General features: G+C 42.7%; 1 protein-coding gene and 1 pseudogene across 1 annotated transcript; one reads left to right on the top strand and one right to left on the bottom strand.

Moving 5' to 3' along the window:
• LOC130590785 (SKP1-like protein 21) overlaps positions 1–17,975 on the bottom strand; it is a 36,730-nt pseudogene extending 18,755 nt beyond the window's left edge.
• A 3,729-nt stretch (positions 17,976–21,704) lies between these two features.
• LOC125494038 (uncharacterized) lies at positions 21,705–22,070 on the top strand. Its single transcript, XM_048637533.1, has one exon. The coding sequence runs from the start codon at positions 21,705–21,707 to the stop codon at positions 22,068–22,070; it is 366 nt and encodes a 121-aa protein (XP_048493490.1).
• The last annotated feature ends 322 nt before the right edge of the window (positions 22,071–22,392 follow it).

The raw sequence follows: 22,392 nt of genomic DNA, 5'->3' as shown, positions 1-22,392 counted from the left end.
CAGTCACGGATAAGTGAGATCCATGTGATTAGTGGTGGTCCAATGCATGGAGGTAGTGTGAATGGAGCAAAGGCAAGCCTAAAGGAATTCAAGCACCAGGTTAACTTTAATAAAAGCATGCAGTGCAGGAGACCGCCAACAATGCCAGCTATGTCCTTCATTGTAGAAGACGCGGAGCATGTTGTTTACCCCCACGATGACCCTCTGGTGGTCACGTTAAAAGTATCAAATTGTCTAATCCATATAATTTTGGTCGATAGAGGAAGTTCTGCAAACATACTGTATTTATCAACCTTTTGAGAAGTCGATGATCGATCGGGAGCACTTCAAGCCTGTCCGATACCAAGTGATAGGGTTCACGGGAGCATCTGTGACCCCTGAAGGCCTCATAACCCTGTCGGTCCGAGTTGGAGACAATAACGAGGCTCGGGATGTAATTACGGAGTTCTTAATAGTTGATGTGCCGGCAGCTTATAATGCAATTATTAGGCGCCCCTTTATTCATGACGTCCAAGGAGTTGTATGTACATATCATCTAACTATGTGGTATGTCTTGAACTTCGGGACGACAGCAAAGCTAAGAGGAAATCAAGAAGGGGCAAAGTCATGCTACTTAACATCACTTAAGCAACCGGCAAGAAGAATGCCAGTGGAAGAAGAAAATCCCCCAACAAAAAGCAAAGGCGGGCATAGAGGAAAGCTTTAGCAAATGAAGCAGAGTCCGGTAAGGAAGACATGATGGAAGTTTCAATGAAAGAATTGGAGTCTAGGCCCGATGATGCGCTAAGACCCAAATCGAACGGAGAAACAAAGCAGGAGATGCTAGTGGAGGATCCGGCAAGAACAGTTGCTATTGGAACAGACATGGACCAAAAATTCAGGGTCAACCTGGTGACTCTCATAAGAGAAAACGGTAACATCTTCGCGTTGTCGGCGGATGAGATGCCGGGAATTGATCCGACTATGATGGTACATCGCATGAATGTAGACAACACTGTCTGCCCTATTAAAGAAAAGAAGAGGAACTTCTCCGCTGAAAAGAACAAAGCCGTTAAAGAGGAATTTGATAAGCTGCTGGCAGCAAACTTCATTAAGCCATGTGATTACCAAGAGTGGTTAGCCAATGTGGTCATGGTAAAAAAAGCTAGCAGCCAATGGAGAACGTGCGTGGATTTCACGGACTTTAACAGAGCTTCTCCGAAAGATTATTATCCATTACCGAGAAAAGACCAGCTGGTAGATTCTACTAGCGGTCATGTACTTCTAAGCTTTATGGATGCATTTTCATGCTATCATCAGATAAGCTTGCTGAGGCCGATAGAAAGAAGATGACATTCATCACAGTTTGTGGCGTGTACAATTATAAGGCGATGCCATTTTGACTCCGCAATACTGGGGCAACGTATCATAAATTGGTAGATAATGTATTTGTGGATTAGAGGGGGAGAAACATCGAAGCGTATGTTGACGACTCCATCGTCAAGAGTAAAACTGACCGTGAACACGTGGATGATTTGGCATAAACCTCAGAACATTAAGAAAGTACTAGATGAAACTTAACCCCAAAAAGTGCGTCTTTGGGGTAAGAGCAGGAAAGTTCCTAGGCTTTTGTTATGGCTGAATTTTTTGACAGGATGACATTGACGCAATGACATGATGACTCGATGACATGATGCCATCTAACATGATGACGAAGTAACTATGACTTAAAGACATAGCGAAGAACGAGATATTGGAGTCGAGCATTAAGTGGTAACGGTTTAGCTAAATAAGGAAGGAGTGTAATGAGGCGTAAATTCAGCCGTTGAGGAGCAGGGATCATGACGTTGGAGCGTGAATGAGGAAGATCTCCCATGATTGAAGGACCGAAATTAATGTAATAATTAGTGAACTTATTATGTATTCGTTGAGAAAAAGCTAAGAAAAGAAAAAGGCATACAAAAGATAGTAGAGGATTATCAGTCATTTTTTACGCAACATTATCGGAAGAATACTTGAGAGAAAAATACTTTTGTAACGTCAGTCACTCACTAAGAGAGACAGTGAACCATAGAAGATTGGTCGATCTCCATCCACCCGCGGTTTTTACCCATCTACATTGGGGTTTTCCGCGTCACCATTTGTGTGTTCATCCCTTTGATCCCCATTGCATTCGTTTGTTGTATTGTCTAAAACATAATCTGGTTAAATCATCCTAAACTTTAATTTCGTCGCAAGTGATGAATTTTAGCATAAACAATTTGGCGCCCACCGTGGGCCATAACCAGACCATCTACTGTTCAAAATCCATCAAATGGGAGAAACACCTAAGCTCGAGGAAATGCAGAGACAATATGAACAGATGAGAGTAGAAATGCTCGAAATGAAGCAAGCCAATGAGCGGCTAGCTACCGACTTCACAACGTCGCAGCAGAGAATCCAGAAATTGCATGAAGAATTAGAGTCGTCCAAAGCTTCGAAGGTCCGACGTCGCGCTAATCTGAACGACATCCCTTTCATGGGGAACCTTTCTGAGTTAGATAGTGAGGAGCCTAAAAAAGACGAAGAGCCCGAGGATGAAGAGCCCTTAAATAATGAAGAGAACGACCAAGGAGAAGGAGAAGCGAATCTTATGGCAAAGCGCATGGTCCAGATCGAAAAGCAGAATAAGCGCTTAATGAAGCCCATGTCCCAGCTCCCCGGGGCTCCGACGCCAAGCATCGTGGAGCGCACCCAGACGGTTATGTAGAGTCACCATTTGTCGAAAGGATCGCGAGGGTTGTGCTTCCCAAAAAGCTCAATTTGCCTACCCTCGCTGCCAATTATGATGGTTCAACCGATCCAGGCGAGCATGTCGCCCAATAAAAGCAGCGGATGTGGCACGCGTCAATTCCTTGGCATTTGGTAGAGGCCTGCATATGCAAGTCTTTTGGAGCCACGCTCACCGGTCCCGCTCTCAAATGGCTCGGATCCCTCGGGTCAGGGAGCATTGGCAATTTTTTCACTCTAGTCAATAAGTTCTATGAGAAGTTCGAAGGCAGTCGTAGCCTGGAATAGCAGACGAGCGACATATATGGCGTCGTCCAAGGGCCTAAAGAATCTGTTCGCGATTATTATAATCGCTTTAATAAAGAAATGATTAACATTAAAGATCTCGATACTAAGACTGCTATTGAATGTTTCAGGAAAGGGTTAATCTTGCGATCAAAGTTATACAACCGTCTGACAAAGTATCCGTGCCAGACGTTCGAGGAAGTCAAGTCGCGAGCACTAGCGCAGATGAGACTGGAGGAGGGCGATGCCATCCTTAACACTATATCAACGCGACAAGCACGAGAGACCCCTGCTGACCGGAAGGCTTTCGTCCCCACGAAGGATAATTGGCGAAGCCACCCATATGGTCGCTCAAATCAGGTAAACAATGTTACTGACGTTGTTGAGAATGCAGGTAGTGACGCAAGGACGGAGTCGCCGACCTTCCCAGATCTAGACTCTTATGAATTTTCAGTCGATGTCGGAGGCGTCGTAAATGCCTTGTCCAAAATCGGAGCACCCGTCCGTTGGCCAAAAAAGAGCGATCGACCGGAAGCGCAAAAAGATCAAACAAGATGGTGTCAGTTCCATCATGACCATGGCCATAAGACAGAAGAATGCATTGCGTTGCGACGAGAGGTTGCATTCATGCTTAATAAGGGGCACCTTCAAAAGACCTCTTAAGCGACAAAGGTAAAGCGTTTTTTGGGAGAAATACCGCGCATTCTGATCCTCATGCGTCGCACACACACGTAAAGGTAATCAATGTTATATCTGGTGGGTCTGATGTATGTGGACTAACGTATTCCACAGCCAAAAGGCTAGCAAGAGAGGGCACTCCCTCGTCCGCCGTTTTTAAATCTTGCAGGTCAGCGGAGGAACGCAAGCTTGAAGCAATGGCAATAACCTTTGATGACGACGACGTCTGCGACGTAGAGCATCACGATGGACTAGTCATATCCCTGACTGTCAGTAATTGCTTGTTGAAGCGGGTGTTAGTCGATGGGAGCAACTCAGCCAACATTATATTCAAAAGCGCCCTCGAAGGTATGGGTTTATGCGATAAAGATATTACTAAAAAATCTATAGTTTTGGTAGGATTCACTGGATAGGCGCAACATACTGTCGGAGAGGTCACATTGCCAATGTTAGCCAAAGGCGTCAACCTGCCAACCAGATTCAACGTTTTAGATTGCCCGTCTGCGTATAACATCATTCTCGGCACTCCATGGATACACAAGATGAAGGTCGTCCCCTCAACTTATCATCAGACGCTGAAGTTTCCAACCAAGTGGGGCGTCCAGGAAATAAAGCGCGAGCAGAAATCTGCAAGAAAATGTTATAGTTCGTCGCTCAAACCCCCAAATGCGTCCATCTAGCAATTAAAGGATGGGTCAGAGCCCGACGCGCCCAGCGAGCAAGACGTTGATGAAGTGATTCTCGATCCATCCATCCCCGATCGTGTCGTCCGAATCGGAGCGACGTTGTCGCAAGAAATACGAGGTCAGTTAGTTTTTTTTTTGAAAGCTAACCAAGATTGTTTTGCTTGGTCCCATGAGGATATGACAGGAATCAGTCCTGACGTCATCACGCATAAGCTCAACGTAGACCCCTGTCACAAGCCCGTAAAGCATAAAAGACGCAAATTCGCACCTGAAAGGAATCAAGTCATCAATGCAAGGTTCAAAAGCTGGTCGACACCGGAAGGATCCGTGAGGTAAAGTATCCAGATTGGTTAGCCAATGTCGTGGTGGTCAGCAAAAAGAACGGGAAGTGGAGAGTCTGCATCGACTTCACAGATTTGAATAAAGCGTGTCCCAAGGATCCATTCCCTCTCTCTCATATAGATGCGACGGCAGGTCACGAGCTTTTAACGTTCATGGATGCATATTCCGGGTACAACCAAATATTGATGCATCCGGACGATCAGGAAAAGACCGCGTTTGTCTCTGATAAAGGTATATATTGTTATAAGCTTATGCCTTTTGGTTTGAAAAATGCAGGTGCCACATATCAGCGATTGGTCAACCAAATGTTTAAAGACCAACTGGGCACATTTGGAGTATCTGCAGGAAAGTTCTCAGGGTACGTTGTTACGCAACGAGGAATTGAAGACAGCCCGGATCATTAACATTCAATCTCCACGAAGCGTCGAGGTGCAAAAGTTGACCGGTCGTCTAGCCGCACTGAATCGTTTCATATCCCGGTCGTCAGAAAAATGCCATCTATTTTATGACGTCCTAAGAAAGAATAAGGGCTTCGACTGGTCGCAACAACACGAAGACGCGCTGCAGAAACTTAAAAGCAACTTAGCGTCACCGTCATTGCTGTCGAAGCCAAACATCGGAGAGACGTTGCAGCTTTATCTCGCGGTAAGCAACGTGTCCATCAGTGCCGTCCTGACGCGGGAAGCAGAAAGCCAACAGCTACCAATCTACTATGTTAGTAAGTCTCTGCTAGACACGGAGACCAGGTATTCTTCATTAGCGAAGCTCATTTTAGCTATAGTCGTAGCTGTTAAAAAGCTTAGGCACTATTTTGAAACACATACTGTTATCGTTATGACTAACTATCCTATCAAGTCTGTCTTGCGACACCCCGAATTGACAGGACGCATGAGCAAGTGGGCAATAGCACTCATTGCGTACGGCATCCAGTTTCATCCAAGAACAGCTATCAAGTCACAAGCTTTGCAGATTTTGTGGCAGACTTTAGCCCAGAGCTAGAAAAGCTTGCGGACGACAAAGTCGTAAAGATTAATCAAGTAAACGACGATTCTTTGATATTATTTGTTGATGGATCTTCCAATTTTCGTGGTGCAGAGGCATTGTGCTAAAGTCGCCACAAGGGGTAAGATAGTACGAGCCATTTGCTGTGAATTTAGAGCGACGAATAACGAAACCGAATACGAGGCGCTCATAGCAGGAATGACGTTTGCAGAAGACATGGGAGCAAAAGCATTGAAAGTCTTCAGCGATTCACTACTAATAGTCAGCCAAGTCAAAGGCGAATTCGCGGCAAAAGACTCTAAAATGGTCATGTACTTAGAAATAGCTCAGCGTAAAAGTAAAGTGTTTAATTCATTTGACATTTTGCATATACCAAGGGACCAGAATACGCAGGCAGATGCATTGGCCAATCTTGGATCGTCTTTAAGGCATATTTCGTTTACTTCCGTCCCTATAATTTATCTGGCAAATCTTGCTGTCACTAGGAATGCTGGGGATGCTGTCGCGATGACGGCCAAACGGCTTCAAGACAACCACAAAGTTGTTAATAACATCGGTAACCTTGCAGCTGCGAGCGACCCTGACGCCGAGGAGGTAAGTGTCAGTTGGACAAAACCGCTTTATGATTTTCTTGCTAATGACGTAATTCCAACAGATAAGGCAGAGGCACACAGAATTCAGTTTAAAGCGTCGCGATACATACTCATTCAAGGAGTACTGTTCAAAAAATCTGCCGCAGGCCCCTACCTAAGTTGTTTGAAAAGGATCAGTGGGGGCAAGTCCTGAAGGACATGCATGAAGGCACTTATGGAAATCATTCAGGAGGACGCAGCTTATCCAACAGAGTGTTGCGCATGGGATACTATTGGCCAACAATGAAGAAAGACGCGATAAGGTATGTCGCCAAGGTGCGATAGTTGTCAACGACATGCAGGTATGACGCATAAACCTTGTGAGATTTTGCATCCTACTTTAACACCTTGGCCTTTCATGAAATGGGGCATGGACATAGTTGGCAAGTTACCTCCAGCCCCAGGCAGAAGGTCTTTATGTTGGCACTAACTGACTACTTTTCTAAGTGGATTGAAGCAGGTTCTTTTCAACAGGTACGCGACAAGGAAGTGATTTCTTTTATATATACTAACATTATTTGCAGGTTTGGTGTTCCGTCCGAGATAGTATGCGACAATGGGTCGCAATTCATTAGCAACGAGACAAGACGTTTCTGCGACGAATGGAGCATAACGTTGTTAACGTCAACACCAAGATATCCGCAAGCTAATGGACAGGCTGAGTCCAGTAACAAGACGGTCATTGACTCTTTGAAGAAACAACTCATAGCCAAGAAGGGTAAATGGGCGGAGGCGTTGCCTTCCATCTTATGGGCTAATCGCACGACACCGCGCACTGCGACTGGACAAACACCGTTCTCACTAGTATATGGTTGTGAGGTTGTCCTGCCTTCAGAAGTGAGCGTCCCGACTGCAAGATGTAGTCTAGCGACAGAGCGATAGAACTGCGATGAACTTGTGAACGACCTAGACACCATTGAAGAGTTGCGCGACCAGCATTGGTACGCATGGCGGCCCAGCACAATAGTCGCAAGGAATTTAATAAAAACGTCCAAGCCAAGTCCTTCGTCGAAGGTGATTGGGTCCTAAGAAATGTATTTTAGAACACACAAGAGGCTAACGCTGGTAAGCTAGGACAGAAATAGGAAGGACCATACCAAATAGGCAACGGAGCCTACCAATTGGTCCGACGTGACAGAAGTTCTGTGCCACGTAGCTAGAATGCCACACACCTCAAACGATACTTCTTTTAAGCTAAGTAATAAGTTTTGTTTTCCCTTCGTTATGCAAAAAAAAAATATATATATATATATACGATAACGCTATTGTATCTGTGTCGCTAGCCGCTAGCGACCATAGTGTTCTCTCACTGGGTATTGTTGAATTTCAGGAAAGTTGTTCCCGTCCGTCTCGTTAACGTTCCGACAATTTTTTACAAGACAACAGGCAGACTTGCATTTTACTACCACATAAAGTCTTTTGGTCCACTATTGCTCCAGCTGACGCTACAACAGGGGCATAGTCATTTTAAAGATATAACTGCTTACGACATTTCATCTATCTCTCTCACAAACACACGTAAGTATATATGTATTTCCTATGTGTATTCTAAACTCATTTAATCCAAACGTTACGTCTGAACGACCAAAGATGGTTTTCACTAAGTTAAAATGTTACGTCTGAACGACCAAAGATGGCTTACTAAGCGCCTGACCATCCTCTAGAAACGTCAGAATAACGACCGAGACACATGCACAAGACATAAAGTAAGAACATAAGATTAACTTTGTTAAAATTCAAAAGCATCGAAGTAATGGTCACCTCCATAGGTGACTCAAAGTTTGAAACGATAAAAGTTATGGTCACCTCTATAGGTGACCCAAAAGTACAATACATAGAATCACTCCCTCGAGTGACCCAGAACAAAGTTTGATTAATAGTTCAAGTGAAAGGGGCGTAATATAAAGAGATTAAAAGTTAAATGTCAAGGGCCTCCTCAGCTTCCTTCTCCTCTGACGCAACAGCTGGCAAGGCAGTGGCTGGAGCTTCCTTCTCAGTTTCAAGGTCAGGCACATCTGACGCTATGAACCCAGCACAGGACGGGGCGTTCTCATCAACTTTTGATGAAGCGTCCGCCGTCGCAGCCAGGTCTTCCTCGTCCATCAAATCCTTCATGGACCCCATGTGCTTGAGGAATAGGAGAATGTCCTTCTGTGGCGTCCACGACGCCGTCTTTTTCATTAGGAACTGGTACATTAGCTTAGCCCTGACTCTGGTCGTCACTTCAGCCTCAAGCATATCCAACTCATTCGTCTGTGCGTCAACGCTCGCCTGGAGCGTCGTGATTTCCTGACGCAAAGATTCTTCCAGCTTAGTCGCCTTCTGCCTAATCTCTTCCAGCTCCTCTCCATTCTCCTTTAGGGTTTTTCCCATATCCTCCATAGCCTTCTTGCAAGACTCCACTTCAACGCCTTTGGACTTCGCTTCCGACTCCGCCTTCTCCATTCTCTGCTTCATGGTCAGATGACCCTTCAGCAGAGACGAAATCTCCCTCTAAGCCATTAAGAAATGTTGAGAAGACTGCGTAGAAAAACGAGGATGCGTGTCATTTAGAAGACATAAGTCATTGTCGTAGTAGCATAGTGTCTCAAGGAAAAAAAAAAACAAAAATAAAGCGAGTGTCTATACCTGGAATAGGAGTTCTAGCCCATCTGACATCATGCGGGGAGATGTGTCTTGATCCTTTCCATTGCGCTGGGAAAAAGGAACCTGTCAGCCTCAGGCCATATGGACCTCTCCAACGACATGAAGTCGTTAGGAACGGTCACTGTGTAGGAAGGCCCGCTCTTGTCTGGAGGGTCCAGGAAGTCAGTTTTGCACGTCTTAGACGGACGCATGCTGTCATCGTCCAAGTGGACGACGACCGCCGTGTCCTTCTTTGTCGACGCTGACGACAGGGACGCAGCGTTAGTAGACGACTCCCTCTTACGTTTGCGCAGCATCTCAGCTAACGCTTGCCCGTCCAGACTCCCCCTAGGACGCGATTGAGATGAACCTGTCCAGTAGTGTTTGGGTCATTAGCGTGGAACCCTTCCTGGTAACGTCCTACCAAAAAAAAAATCAGAGAGGATAGATAGACTAACCAGATGCCATAGATGAACAACTGACTTGAGAAGCAAAAAAAATTCTTCTGAACTGCCTGTCTTCTTCTGGAACTTTCAAAAATTTGTCACAAAGACCCTGAGACTCGTCACGATGCGACAGTAGTTTAGGGTTAAGACCTGCAGTAGAAACGATGTAAGAGTAGTGTTAACGACATGACATGAACTTAAAAAGACTGAAAATAAACACACCTTCGGTATTCCAGCCGTTAACCAAAGATGTCCCAGCTTCCCCTAGCGACGACCTCTTCACAAACACAAACCTGTTTTTCCAACCTCTGTCATTCGACTGGATTCCCCCGACCAGAGGTTCTAACCTCGCCTTTGCATGTAGGGCTATTCTATTTTTTGCTTTGACCCTAATTTCATAGTGTAACAGTAGGTCGTTGAGGGTGAAGGCTTCTTCCCACGACGCCGTCACCCTGTCGATGACACTCAAAATCCGCCAGACCTGGGGCATAATTTGCCCAGGACTGATCCGGTAAATTTGCATCAGGTCCCTTGCTAAGGGGGTGAAGGGAAGTCTTAGACCTATTTTGAAAGGGTACTCGTAGAGCACCACCCATTTGGGGGGATATGACTCTGGTGGTTCGTCAAACTCAGCATTCCTAATGACAATACTTTCGGGCAAATTCCATAAGTCTAAAAACCTTAATAAGTCCTCCTCTGACATCGTTGACAGTTCATCTTCATACTCTACCCTTTGTTCTACGACTTTCTCTTTCCCTCTCGATTTTTCTTGGTTTTTTACGAATGTTCTAATACTGCGTCTGCTAGGAGCCATAAGTGCAAGGAAGAAAAGAAATACGAATTAAAGAATTGATGAGCGGAGAAGTGTGAGAATTACCTTAAATCACTGATCGGTTTTCCGACGGAGAGAATAAGCAGAATTATGGAAACTACCTTACTAAAAGAGAGAGAAAGATTTGGAGGAGTTGAAATAAAAGTTAGAATCCCTAACCGCCCAAGATATTTATGCCATCAAGAGCAACCATGACATTGTGCCAACGGTTAGAATTAAAACGACTATTTTAAAAGAAAACTACTTTTTGTGTTTTGAGACCATTGGGCTGCCAAATATAACCGCCTAAACGGATCTTCCTTCTTTCCTTGTGTCTCCTTGGGAAATTTTTTCTATAATTGACAAAAGCGAGATTGATATATTGATAACTTAGAAGGAATTTCATTTGATTTATTGATTTCTCTCAACAATTGTCTCATGGATTTTGTGTTACCCCGATTCAACAATTGGGGCAAACTGTTATGGCTGAATTTTTTGACAAGATGACATTAACGCAATGACATGATGACTCGATGACATGATGTCATATGAGATGATGACGAAGTAACTATGACTTAAAGACGTAGCGAAGAATGAGAGATTGGAGCAGAGCATTAAGTGCTAAATAAGGAAGGAGTGTAATGAGGCGTAAATTCAGCCGTTGAGGAGCAGGGATCATGACGTTGGAGCGTGAATGAGGAAGATCTCCCATGATTGAAGGACCAAAATTAATGTAATAATTAGTGAATTTATTATGTATTCGTTGAGAAAAAGACAAGAAAAGAAAAAGGCATATAAAAGAGAGTAGAGGATTATTAGTCATTTTTTACGCAACATTATCGGAAGAATACTTGAGATAAAAATACTTTTGTAACGTCAGTCACTCACTAAGAGAGACAGTGAGCCATAGTAGATTGGTGGATCTCCATCCACCCACGGTTTTTACCCATCTTCATTGGGGTTTTCCGCGTCACCATTTTTGTGTGTTCATCCCCTTTTATCCCCATTGCATTCGTTTGTTGCATTGTCTTAAACATAATCTGGTTAAATCGTCCCAAACTTTAATTTCGTCGTAAGTGATAAAATTTAGCATAAACAGCTTTCTCATGAGCAAGAGAGGCATTGATGCAAATTTAGATAAAATTCAAGCCATTATCAACCTATCTGAGCCAAAGAGAGTTAAGGTTATTCAAAGGTTAACAAGGAGGATGGCGGCCCTTACTCGATTCATTTCAAAATCAGCAGATAGACCTTTGCCTTTCTTTGCATTGTTAAGAGGAAACAAGAAGTTCGAGTGGCGAGAAGAGCAAAGTAAGGCGATCCTGGCAGTGAAAGAACACTTGAAGAGCCTGCCCACCATCACAAGGTCAGAAAACAGAGACGTATTGCAACTGTATATCTCGGCTTCGCCAAGAATGGTCGCGGCCGTGTTATTAGTGGAAAAGGAGAAGAGGCAACAACTAATATACTTCATTAGCCACATCCTTAACAGTCTTGAATTCGTTATCAGTTGGTGGAAAAAATGGCTTTGGCTGTGATAATCGCCGCCAAGAAGCTCAAACCATACATTGACTGCCATCCCATCCAAGTTTAACCAATCAGGCGCTGGAAAAGGCCTTACAGAAGATGGATAGTGGGCTGCATGCTGAAATGGGCCGTCGAACTATCCAAGTATGATATATAATACAAGCCCAACACTGCCATCAAAGCACAGGCCCTGGCAAATTTTTTTGTGGAAGCCTCGCATAATGAGGAGGAAGCAGAGCAAAAGGAAAGTTGATTGCTGGAAGTTAATGGATCCTCCGCTATTAGCAGATCTGGGGCAGGCATAGTGATGACTAGCCCTAAAGGGAATTCATATAAGTACGCCATCAAGTTTGCCTTCCTAGCATCGAACAATGAAGCAGAATACGAAGCAGCAATTGCTGGGTTAAGAATGTGTTTGGTGGCGGGTACTAAAATATACTCTTAAAGACGGATTCGCAGTTGGTCAGCGGTCAGTTGAGGGAAGAATTTGAAGTCCAAGAGGCCAACATGGTGAAGTATGTGGAGAAGGCCAAGGAACTTATTGCCGAGTTAAGCCATTTTGAGATCCAGGCGATACCGCGGGATGAGAACAAAAGGCGTACGCCCTATCTAAGTTAGCCAGTTCTGACTCATTTAGCATACCAAAAACTGTCACGATATATATACTAAAAGAGAAGAGCATCACGGAGCACATTCTGACCGTCAACAGCATAAACCAACAGGGGGAGTGGTTTAGTAAGCTGGTAGCGCACAAGCTGACGGGAGCACTTCCCAATTGCAACAAGAAGGTTTGGGAAAGGTCGTTGTATGTAAACGACCTAGTGCTGCGAAGAACAGCGGGCACTGGTAAAGCGCATGCTGAAGGGAAACTAACCACTAATTGGGAAGGTCCCTACGCCATTGCCAAAAGCTTGCTCCCGGTTCATTCATTATCAGGGCATGGACATAATAGAAATTTTTGGAATGGTAGTGTTTCGAAGAATGAGTATGTTTGAATGGTAGAATGTAAATGGGCCAAGAGCCGCTTTTGACTACATGAATAATATAAACTTCTGCTAGCGTTCCACAAAAAAGTGTTTTCATTTTGTATTTATTTGTATGCTAACGGCCACATAACAGGCCTAAGAACACATAGCCAAAAAACAGGCTCGAAGTATGACAACGGCCATATAACAGGCCCAATATAGATAAGGTCATATGACAGGTCCGAACGCAAAATAACATCCACATAACAGGCTTAGTGCAAATAGCCATATAACAGGTTTAGACGTTAATGCCCACATAACAGGCCCAGAACAATAACGGCCATATAACAAGCCAAAGAAGTTAACGGCCATATAACAGGCCAAGGAAGTTAACGACCATATGACAGGCCAAAGAAATTAACGGCCAGATAACAGGCCTTGGACAATAATAAGACATACAAATGGTAAGCATCCTAAAATTGCAACAATTGCTAACGGACTCACAATGTAAATTGCAAAAACAAAAGGAACTGAATCATAAATTACTGGCATGCCGGCCAACTACAAGCAAAAACGCGGGCAGCCATTTAAAAAAAGCACTTATGAACTCAGTAGCAAAAACCCGCAGTTAGAAAATGTTTACATGTTGTCATAGGCTGAATATTGAAAAAACTAAAAACTAAAAACTATTGGAATCTACAGAGGAGCCTGACCGCTAAAAATCTTCAAGAGGAAGGCGCTTCTTCATCTTCAACAACGGGTAAAATGTTGGCGATAACCTCCTCAGAACAGATGTAAGGCTCATCAGCGAGAGGACGCAAATGAGCACCCTCAGCAAAAGCAATCTCCATCTGCTCCTAGTCAAAAGACGAATGGGAATGGTAGACGCACCTCTTCGCGGCCACCCACCGCCATATCTCTCACCAAGGAGCCCAACATACTCCTCTAATTTCTTACACGCAACTAGGGCAAGACAGCCAACCTCAGCCTTTGCATTCTTTACAGCAACAGCCATCTCGTCCTTCGCAGCCTTCAACGCAAGCTCTAGTTGCTCTTTCTTTTTCTCGGCCTCCTCCAGCTCCTTAGCTTTCAAGCGCAGTTCCGCCAACTACTTGCCGGCCTCAGACTTGGCCCCCTTCTTAGCTTTTAAATCAGTTTGTAGCTGGTTGGCTTAAGAAACAGCAGCATTGCGAGCAGCCTTCATATCATTGACAACCAGCTCAGCGCTCTCGGCGACGCGCTGATACTCAACGTACTACGCTACCTGCTTTACAACAGAGTTATTGGCCTGCAAAAGAGAATGAGAGGAAAAAAAATTTAAAAAAAAAAAGAAGAAGAAAGAAGAAGTCACTTACCACTGCCAAGTCATAGGCCAACTGAGCCGCGGGCACCACCAACTTGTCAGTTAGACAGTCTATTGGCAGTTGGAGCCCCTTTAGAAGACGATACCCCTGAGTGCCGCCATTTGCAGGAATATTTGCCTAAAGGGACTCGTCCTCCCTCACGTCCCAATTTGGTCGATACAACTACCCAGGAGTAGTTGGGCGGCGAGAGAAGGCGGCTTTAACAGCGGCACACAGAGGTACCTTCTTCATCTCCATCTATCGCGGACTCGAGAATAAATTTCCGAATCGAGATCCGAGAGGAAACTCGGAGCGCTGAGAATCTCATAGATCCTCTGACACATGGAGGAGCCGGATCCAAATGTCTTCCCAATACTGCTCATAGCAGCATCAAAAGGAGACGTCCGAGGAATGATTGGAGTAGACTCCCGGACAGGAGAATTATCCGGAATTTCGAGGCCGGTAGCAGGCGCCTTTGTAGAAGTAACATCTACAGTTTGACGTTTCTAAGGACCCTAAACCTCAGGCTCCCGTTGATGCCTACGGTTGGTACTGCCACCGCCCTTGTTGACCGGGACTTGAACGACAGACCAAAAAGGAGTTTGCTTCCCCCGGCCAGGAGCACAACCTTGCGTCTGCCTATCGCAGCGTGCAGCACGACCAATTGTGCTGCCATCGCGACCGGCATTGCAGTCGACACCTCGCGGACCCCCTATGAGTCCGTGAACAGTGTCGTAGTCAAAGATGGGATCTTCAGGAGTTTTTGACATTGGTGTCAATTTTTTGTCTAAACCCAGCTCCTTGAGATCCAAACTGACGTCACCTGAAAAAGAAACAAGTCAAGATAGATCAGTGCCGGTAATGGAAACGACAAAATAATTAAACATTCACGAAGAACTATGTCAGACCTTCTGCGTGAGTTCGGCATAAGAAAAGAGAAAATAGAGGCTCGTTGCTGAAAATATACTTGGCATGAGGAAACCAAGTGCAGGGAATCCGCGTCTCAGACTCATCACCTTCCCCAACCTCTGGTTCAGACTCGAAATAATCAAAGGCCCCTTGCTCGGCCTCGGACAAATCATAGGAGGGCACATCCTCCATCCTCGGAAACATCTTTGTAAAATGCCGACGAAGAGGGAAGTCTGTCGGGCCCGTGCGCCAATAGAAGGCTCCCTGCCAACCTTTTAACCCGCTCATCTTCGGATAAACTGTCATTTTATCTTCGGCCGTCGTCAGGGACCACCAACCCTTCTCAGCATATCCCTTTTGTCGGAGCCAATTAAGCCGATGGAAGAGGTTAAGGGTCTCCGGAAAACCCAAGTAACGACAGACCCAAACATAAGCAATCAAATTCCTCATGGCCAGGGGAGTAAGCTGCGCAAGGCAGACACTGAAAGCCTTTAAAATCTTCACCAGAACAGGATCAAGGGGGAAGCGCAACCCGAATTCAAAGTGATGAGCGTAAACAGCTATGTGCCCTGCCGGACAATCGATTACCCTCGACCCCTCAGCCGCGAATACGAGCTTATAATCGGACGGGAGAGCATATAATTCCTTAGCTACTCCGCAGTAATCCAGCTCCAAAGCGGCTGCCGCCAGGTTTTACAGATAATGACGCTCTTGGGCCCGCGGTTGTAATCCAAGGAAACCACTTCCCAAAGTGAAGAACGTCATCCCGGTCAGGAATATGCTCTGGACAGGAAGAAGGTTGCATACTGGAACTCTCGCCTAGGGCAATCTCAGTCCGACGAGGGGACGGATCTCGGCCAAAGGTAGAAGGGACAGAGCCAGTCTCATCCATGCTGACAATGGAGTCGTTCTCGGAACCTAAATCAACAACAGGAGGATGAGAAGGGGAAGAATCACGAGCAAGTCAGTCAAAAATGCTAGCGTCTGCCACCACCCCAGCATCGGCTAAACTATCTAACCAAGCATGCTCCATCAGAGGTTAACATCGAGGCCGGGAGCGACATCAGGAGGAGGAATCCTCACGACCCTAAGGGGCCAAAATTTAATGTCGTAACTCCCTAAGTGTTTGATTATCTCCACTCATCCTAGCGGACAGATATTGGGTGGTTAGGTTTTCTTGCTCAGGAGTAGAGCTCTCGTTCAAATTTTTTGACCTAAGTTCTTTGGCCATGTCGGCCGTGAGGGAGAGGTCAGCTAAGAGAGTTGTATACCCATCCCTAGGGCTAGAAAAAAGGGAGGAAGGTTCACTTTCGGTCATAAAATTACCACCCAAGGAATTCTACTATCTGACCAGTCCGACATGATTCTAAGGAAGAAAAGTAGCGAAAAACCAAAGAGTTACAAAAGGGTTACCTGAGAGAAATTTCGTCGGAAAAGTTGAAGCGAACTCCCAAAAAGTACCAAATGCGCTCCACGAAAAACAGCAGGTGAAGCAAGAACTTGCTGGAAAAAATGTTGAGGTAAAGCCAGAAAACCCTCGAAGCAGGAAGAAAAGAACTGGAATTTGTGGAAATTTGTGAAAATCCTTCCAAGAAAGAGAAGGAAATGCAAGAAAGTAACCCTTTTGAGAAAGATTGAGGCGTAAAAAGTGTTTTTTAGTTACAAGATAGTAACTTGCAGTTCGCAGAAAAGTAAGAAAATCATAGAGAAAAGGTTTAAGGAAGAAGAAGAAATTGAATCAAAAATGGAAAGAAAAAAGAATTTCGTTTCTAAATATTAGAATGAATGGTGGGAATTAAAAAACGCATCAACTGCTACCACAGATCGATGCCAAGTGTCACTCGCACAACATACCCTAATAAAAAGGGGAAAAACGAGTGGGATTCCAGAATGAGTAATGATTATTACACTTTTCGAAATCCACAATTCACCGCATGTCAAGACGTGCCAACATCAAAGGCTTGATTAAAAGGCATGCAAAATTCGTCCACGTCATTAAAGCAAGCGATGGTGACGATCACGACTGCCAACGGTGCTGGGGGGCTAGTTGTATGGGTATGACCCAAGTCTGCTGACGGACATTCATCATGACCGACAGCACAGGTCCAGGATGCGAACTCATAAGAAGGAAGTTGATGCTCCTTCAACTTGAGACCAGGATTGCCGTCGTGGGCAACAAAGAGGACAAAAAAAATGGAATCTTCCCTCTAACAGATTCATTACAGCCATACATGTGTCAAAAGATTACATACCCTGTCAAGTGAATAGTACATCTATAAATAGCCGAACAATACTATTTCTTCGGGTACATTCTCTCTCATACTAAAAATAGCTTATCTCTCTCTCTAGACTTTCTCTCTCTATAATCTTTGTCGGACACTAGCTGACTTGAGCGTCGGAGGGGGTTTCCTCACAACCAACCCGAGGGTAGCTCACATTTGTTCTAGTGGAGATCACCACTCCCGGATAACCCTCATTACTGATGGACGCCTTCTTGAGTCCGCCACCGTTTCATAACTGGAACACCTAGAACAGGTGATTTCTTTGTAGAACTTGGAAACATATTCACTCTTTGGCTCTAAAGGACCTATCATAAATTATCATTCTTGTTTATCCAACATAAAACGTTAGAAACTGCTTAAAGTTCAAATATATTGGAGTGGGATAAAGCCACATCCATTAAAGAATAGGTCCAAACCTTATTAAAATGTCCTGGAACCTGATGGAAGCGACTCTAATCAAGAATTAAACTTAACATGGCAGGATTGACTCTTTGTGGAAGACAAATTGCATGACTCTTAGATATCCCTTTTCCTGCATGTATTTCATGACATATGACCGAGTAAAATATAGCAACCTCTTGTTCAACTTGTTAGTTGTATAGAACCATCAACTGTACGGAGCCAAAATGTATGACTTCATCATCTAAGCATATACCGGAGCAGGTAAACTGTCAAAGATCCCCATGAAACCCATCATGTGAAAAGACAAAAAGTTAGTAAGACAGACTTGCAAAAATGACAAACATTTCTATTAATGATAGGGGAAAGCGATCTAACTAGAGATATTTTAATCGAAACTTTTACCACCATAACACGTTTCAATATTGTTTTAGAAATCCTCATCCATCGGAAAAGGGAGGGGAACATGGCTTACAACTAATACTACCCTGAATTGTTATTCTTTATCTAGCATGTGAACGCGCCTAAGCAGCCTTCCTGTGTAAGGATGATGGAGCGTCACTCTGTACTACCTGTAATCATATGCTATTAACAAAAAAGAACTCGAGCTTATCACTACAGGTTCAAGTCATCTCACTCAACAGGAAGGCGGGGATCAGAAAATGTTTTCAGGTTGACTCTACGAATATATAAGTGCTTAAAATGGTGTCACTATATCAAGAAATATGTTTAACATACCACCCACTTTCATCTATACCCTTTTATGAATCTCTAGTCTATAACCATTTTCTACCTAAGGTCTCCTTGCCAAACACCTAGGTCTATGTCAAGTAGGTATCTAGATCATGCCTAAGCTTGTCCCTAGGCTATCACCAACGGTCTCCTTGCCATAGGCTCAGAGTAAATGAGCTTCCAGCAACTGAATGCTGAAATAATTCGATCAACCAACAATTTTCAAAAACTAAGAATTCAATTATAAATTTCTTAAAAAATATAATCAACATTCACATTATAATTTTTTTTATTGATATAATCAACATCCACAATGCAAATTTGCAGCCACACACAATTGCTTTGATGTTTCTCAACATAATTAGTTAAGGCTACACTGCAGTGACAGAGTTACATGGGATCATATGGAATCACGTGACCCCTCAAATTTTTTAAAAAAAAGTATTAAGGATTTTTCTTTAAAAAAAAATAAATCAGGGAAGCACAACAGGTCACGCATGCTATTCATGTCAATTTGTCTGCCACTTTTGGCCCACTTGCACACTTAATTTATGTTTATTAATTGCAGTGGTATACCAACTCTCAATTCTTATCAGATTTTGAATTAAATTAAAAATTAAAAATCATTTCATTTTTGAACACTATCACTTTCTCCCTCTTTTCATTCCTAACACAACTATCTTAATTCTCAAGCTAAAAAAAAAATTAATACCGCACTGCCCACACCGGCAGACCAGGCAGCCTTCACAACTTCACGTCCACGGTCGACGTCTCGACGAGTTCAGACTTCAGACGCCGCCATGCGAAATTATGTCGACCACTGTGTCGCACGCCTGCATGACGACGCATGCCAACTAGGCGACCTCGGACCACCGTCGCATCGCACTGCACTCCCGTAGTCCCGCACCGTCAGGCGGCATTGCTCCTCCGACCACTCGACCAGCCAGCAACCATCAGGTATTATTATTTATAGAGTTTAAATTTTAATTCTTTTACATTATTTATTTCCTAATTCTAAATTGTATATTTAAAATCTGATTTGGTTAATATTAATTATAATATTTGCATACATGTGTGAATTTTCGAATTTGTGAAGTGTGATGAGTGATTGATGCACTTTGTTAGTTTGTTGTTATGTTTTTTTGTGAATGTTGAATTTGTGAAATGTGAATTTGAATAAATTAGGTATTGTTAATTAATTTATAATTTTCTATGATGATTTAGTTTCTTTATGATGGCAATTTATTGATTGATTTTCATATAGTTTAATAGTTAGTTCATATTTGTTAATTTGTATTAAATAATGAATATAGGAAACGATGAGTGATACATCTAGATCTAAAAAATGAAATCTCAAGACAATTCATGTTCTTCAACGCCATCGGTAGATAGTGGTACTCCATCATCTAATGCTAGTGCATCTCCATCTTATGATTCTCCTCAAATTAACAAAAATGATATGAATTTGGGTGGTTCAAATACGGATATTGTGCCACTAGAGAATGAAGAGTTGGTTTATGATGTTGAACTTCTTCCTCATGACCCGGGAAAAAGAATAAACATAATTGATTATCCTCAAATCAACGTAATGCGATTAGGAGGGCATATATCCTTAAAAAACCTTGTCAACCAAAACTCATAACTTCCCTCAAAGATATCTTGGTGGGCCGTGTCCGCGTCCATTTGTTGCTTTTTGGTTTGATGAATGGGATTGGCTTGAATATAGTATCGAGAAAGACGCATCATTTTGTTTTGTTTGTTACTGTTTAAAGAATGATATTGAAGTTAATGTTGGATGAGATGCATTTGTAAATGGAGGATTTAGGTCATGGAATAAATCAGAAAGGTTTAAGACACATGTTGGAGGTGTAAAAAGTGCTCACAATCTTACTTATGAGAAATATATGCATTTGAAAGATAATAATAAAAATCAGTCATTGAAACTTTTGATGATGTAAGTGATGTGATTAAAAGTGAGCATAAAACTCGCTTGAGAGCTTCAGCTTCTTGTTTGTCTTATCTATTGCGGCAAGGGTTGGCTTTTCGTGGACATAGAGAAGATGAATAATCTCTTAATAGGGGAAATTTCATTGAGCTTTATATAGATGGTTAAAGTCACATAATGAAGTTGTTTTAAAGGTCAACTTTGAAAATGCTTCCCAAAATTTTCAATTGACATCTCCCATGATTCAAAAAGATATCATATACCGTTGTGCCAAAGAAACAACTAAGCGGATTATAGAGCAAATTGGTGATGATTACTTTGCTATCTTGGCCGATGAATTCAGTGATGTATCCCAAAAGGAATAATTAGCTCTTTGTTTGCGTTATGTTGAAAAGAAAACGGGAAAGGTAGTAGAGCGATTACTTGGACTTGTTCATGTTGGGGATACCACCGCTTTGTCTCTTAGAAGTGCAATTATATCTTTTCTTGTTTATCATTCATTAAGTCCCAAGATTCGAGGGTAATGTTATGATGGGGCTAGTAACATGAAGGATGAGATAAATGGCCTTAAGACTTTGATTATGGATGATACTCCAAATGCATATTATGTTCATTGTTTTGCTCATCAACTTCAATTAACTCTTGTTGCGGTTGCTAAAAAGAATAATGAGTGTGGTTGGCTTTTAGATACACTTGGAACCTTGCCGAATGTGGTTGGAAATTCTTGTAAAAGAAGAGAGATGATTCGAGACATGCAAGCTCAAAATGTTTCTCGATCCTTAGAAATGGGTGAACTTGAAACAGGGTCGAGTTTAAATCAAGAACTTGGTTTGAAAAGACCTAGTGACACTCGTTGGGGTTCTCACTACAAAGCTCTAAAAAATGTCATGAACTTGTTTCCTACAATTTTCGATGTACTTGTGATGATTCGAAAGAATCGTTCAAATGCGGATGATATCAAAAACTCAAGGTGTTGTGTCCTACTAGAATTGTTTGATTTTGTTTTTATGGAACAATTAATGTCCACAATATTTGGGTACACTTGTGTAATGCTTTATAAAGAAAAGATTCAGACATTGTTAATGCCATGAGACATGTTTCTTTGACTAAAAACGTATTGCAAAAAATGAGGGATGGTGGATGGGAGATTCATTTGAGTAAGGTCACCTCCTTTTGCAATAAACATGCCATTGTTATTCCCAGCATGGAGGATAAATACATTCCTCAAGGAAGGTTAAGACGTTTTTTGAAGAAGTGACATATCTTCGTCATTTTTGGGTGGAAGTGTTCATAGGAGTAATTGATCTACAACTTCAAAAACTTAACAACCGTTTTGATGAGGTTAATATGGAGTTGCTTACATGGATGGCTTGCTTATGTCCTAAAGATGGATTATCTTCTTTCTACACGGAAAAGGTACTTAAACTTGCCATTCTTTATCCTTCCGAATTTACAACTAATGATTTAGATACTCTTGATTGTCAACTTGATATATTCATGGAAGTTATGCGAGATGATAGTGGTGACTTCCAAGATGTCAATGATCTTTCTTCCCTTTCAATGAAGTTTGTTGAAACAAATAGGAATGAAGCTTATCCACTTATGTTTTTGCTCATCAAGTTGATTCTTCTGGTTGCTACGGCAAGTGTGGAAAGAGTGTTTTCGGGAATGACTTACATAAGTCGCGAAATAGCATGGGTGATCAATTTTTAAATGATTTTTTGGTTACTTTTCTTGAGAAAAAAGTGTTTCCACAAGTTTCCAATGATGGTATTATTCATCGTTTTCGAAAAATGAAGACTTGTCGAATGCACTTGTAATTTTTTTATTTTTGTTTATGTAATTTTTTCTTAGTTTGGAATTAGACAAATGTGTATTTGCGTTGTAAAATTTTCAATATTGAATATCTTTTGTATTTTTTTTGTGACCCCTCGATTTTGAAATCATGGTTCCGCCACTGCTTACACAACACTTTGCGGAGAAGTTGTTACCAAAAGTGTTTGTGCATCAATCTTCACGGACTTAATAGGATTAT

This window comes from Beta vulgaris, chromosome 3 (genome assembly GCF_026745355.1).
Source record: "Beta vulgaris subsp. vulgaris cultivar EL10 chromosome 3, EL10.2, whole genome shotgun sequence".
Taxonomy (NCBI): domain Eukaryota; kingdom Viridiplantae; phylum Streptophyta; class Magnoliopsida; order Caryophyllales; family Amaranthaceae; genus Beta; species Beta vulgaris.
This window is presented reverse-complemented; position numbering and strand designations above follow the sequence as displayed.

What these genes read in the sequence shown, in the direction of transcription:
- LOC125494038 (XM_048637533.1), top strand. Translation starts at nt 21,705, where the DNA reads ATGGAGTTGCTTACATGGATGGCTTGCTTATGTCCTAAAGATGGATTA.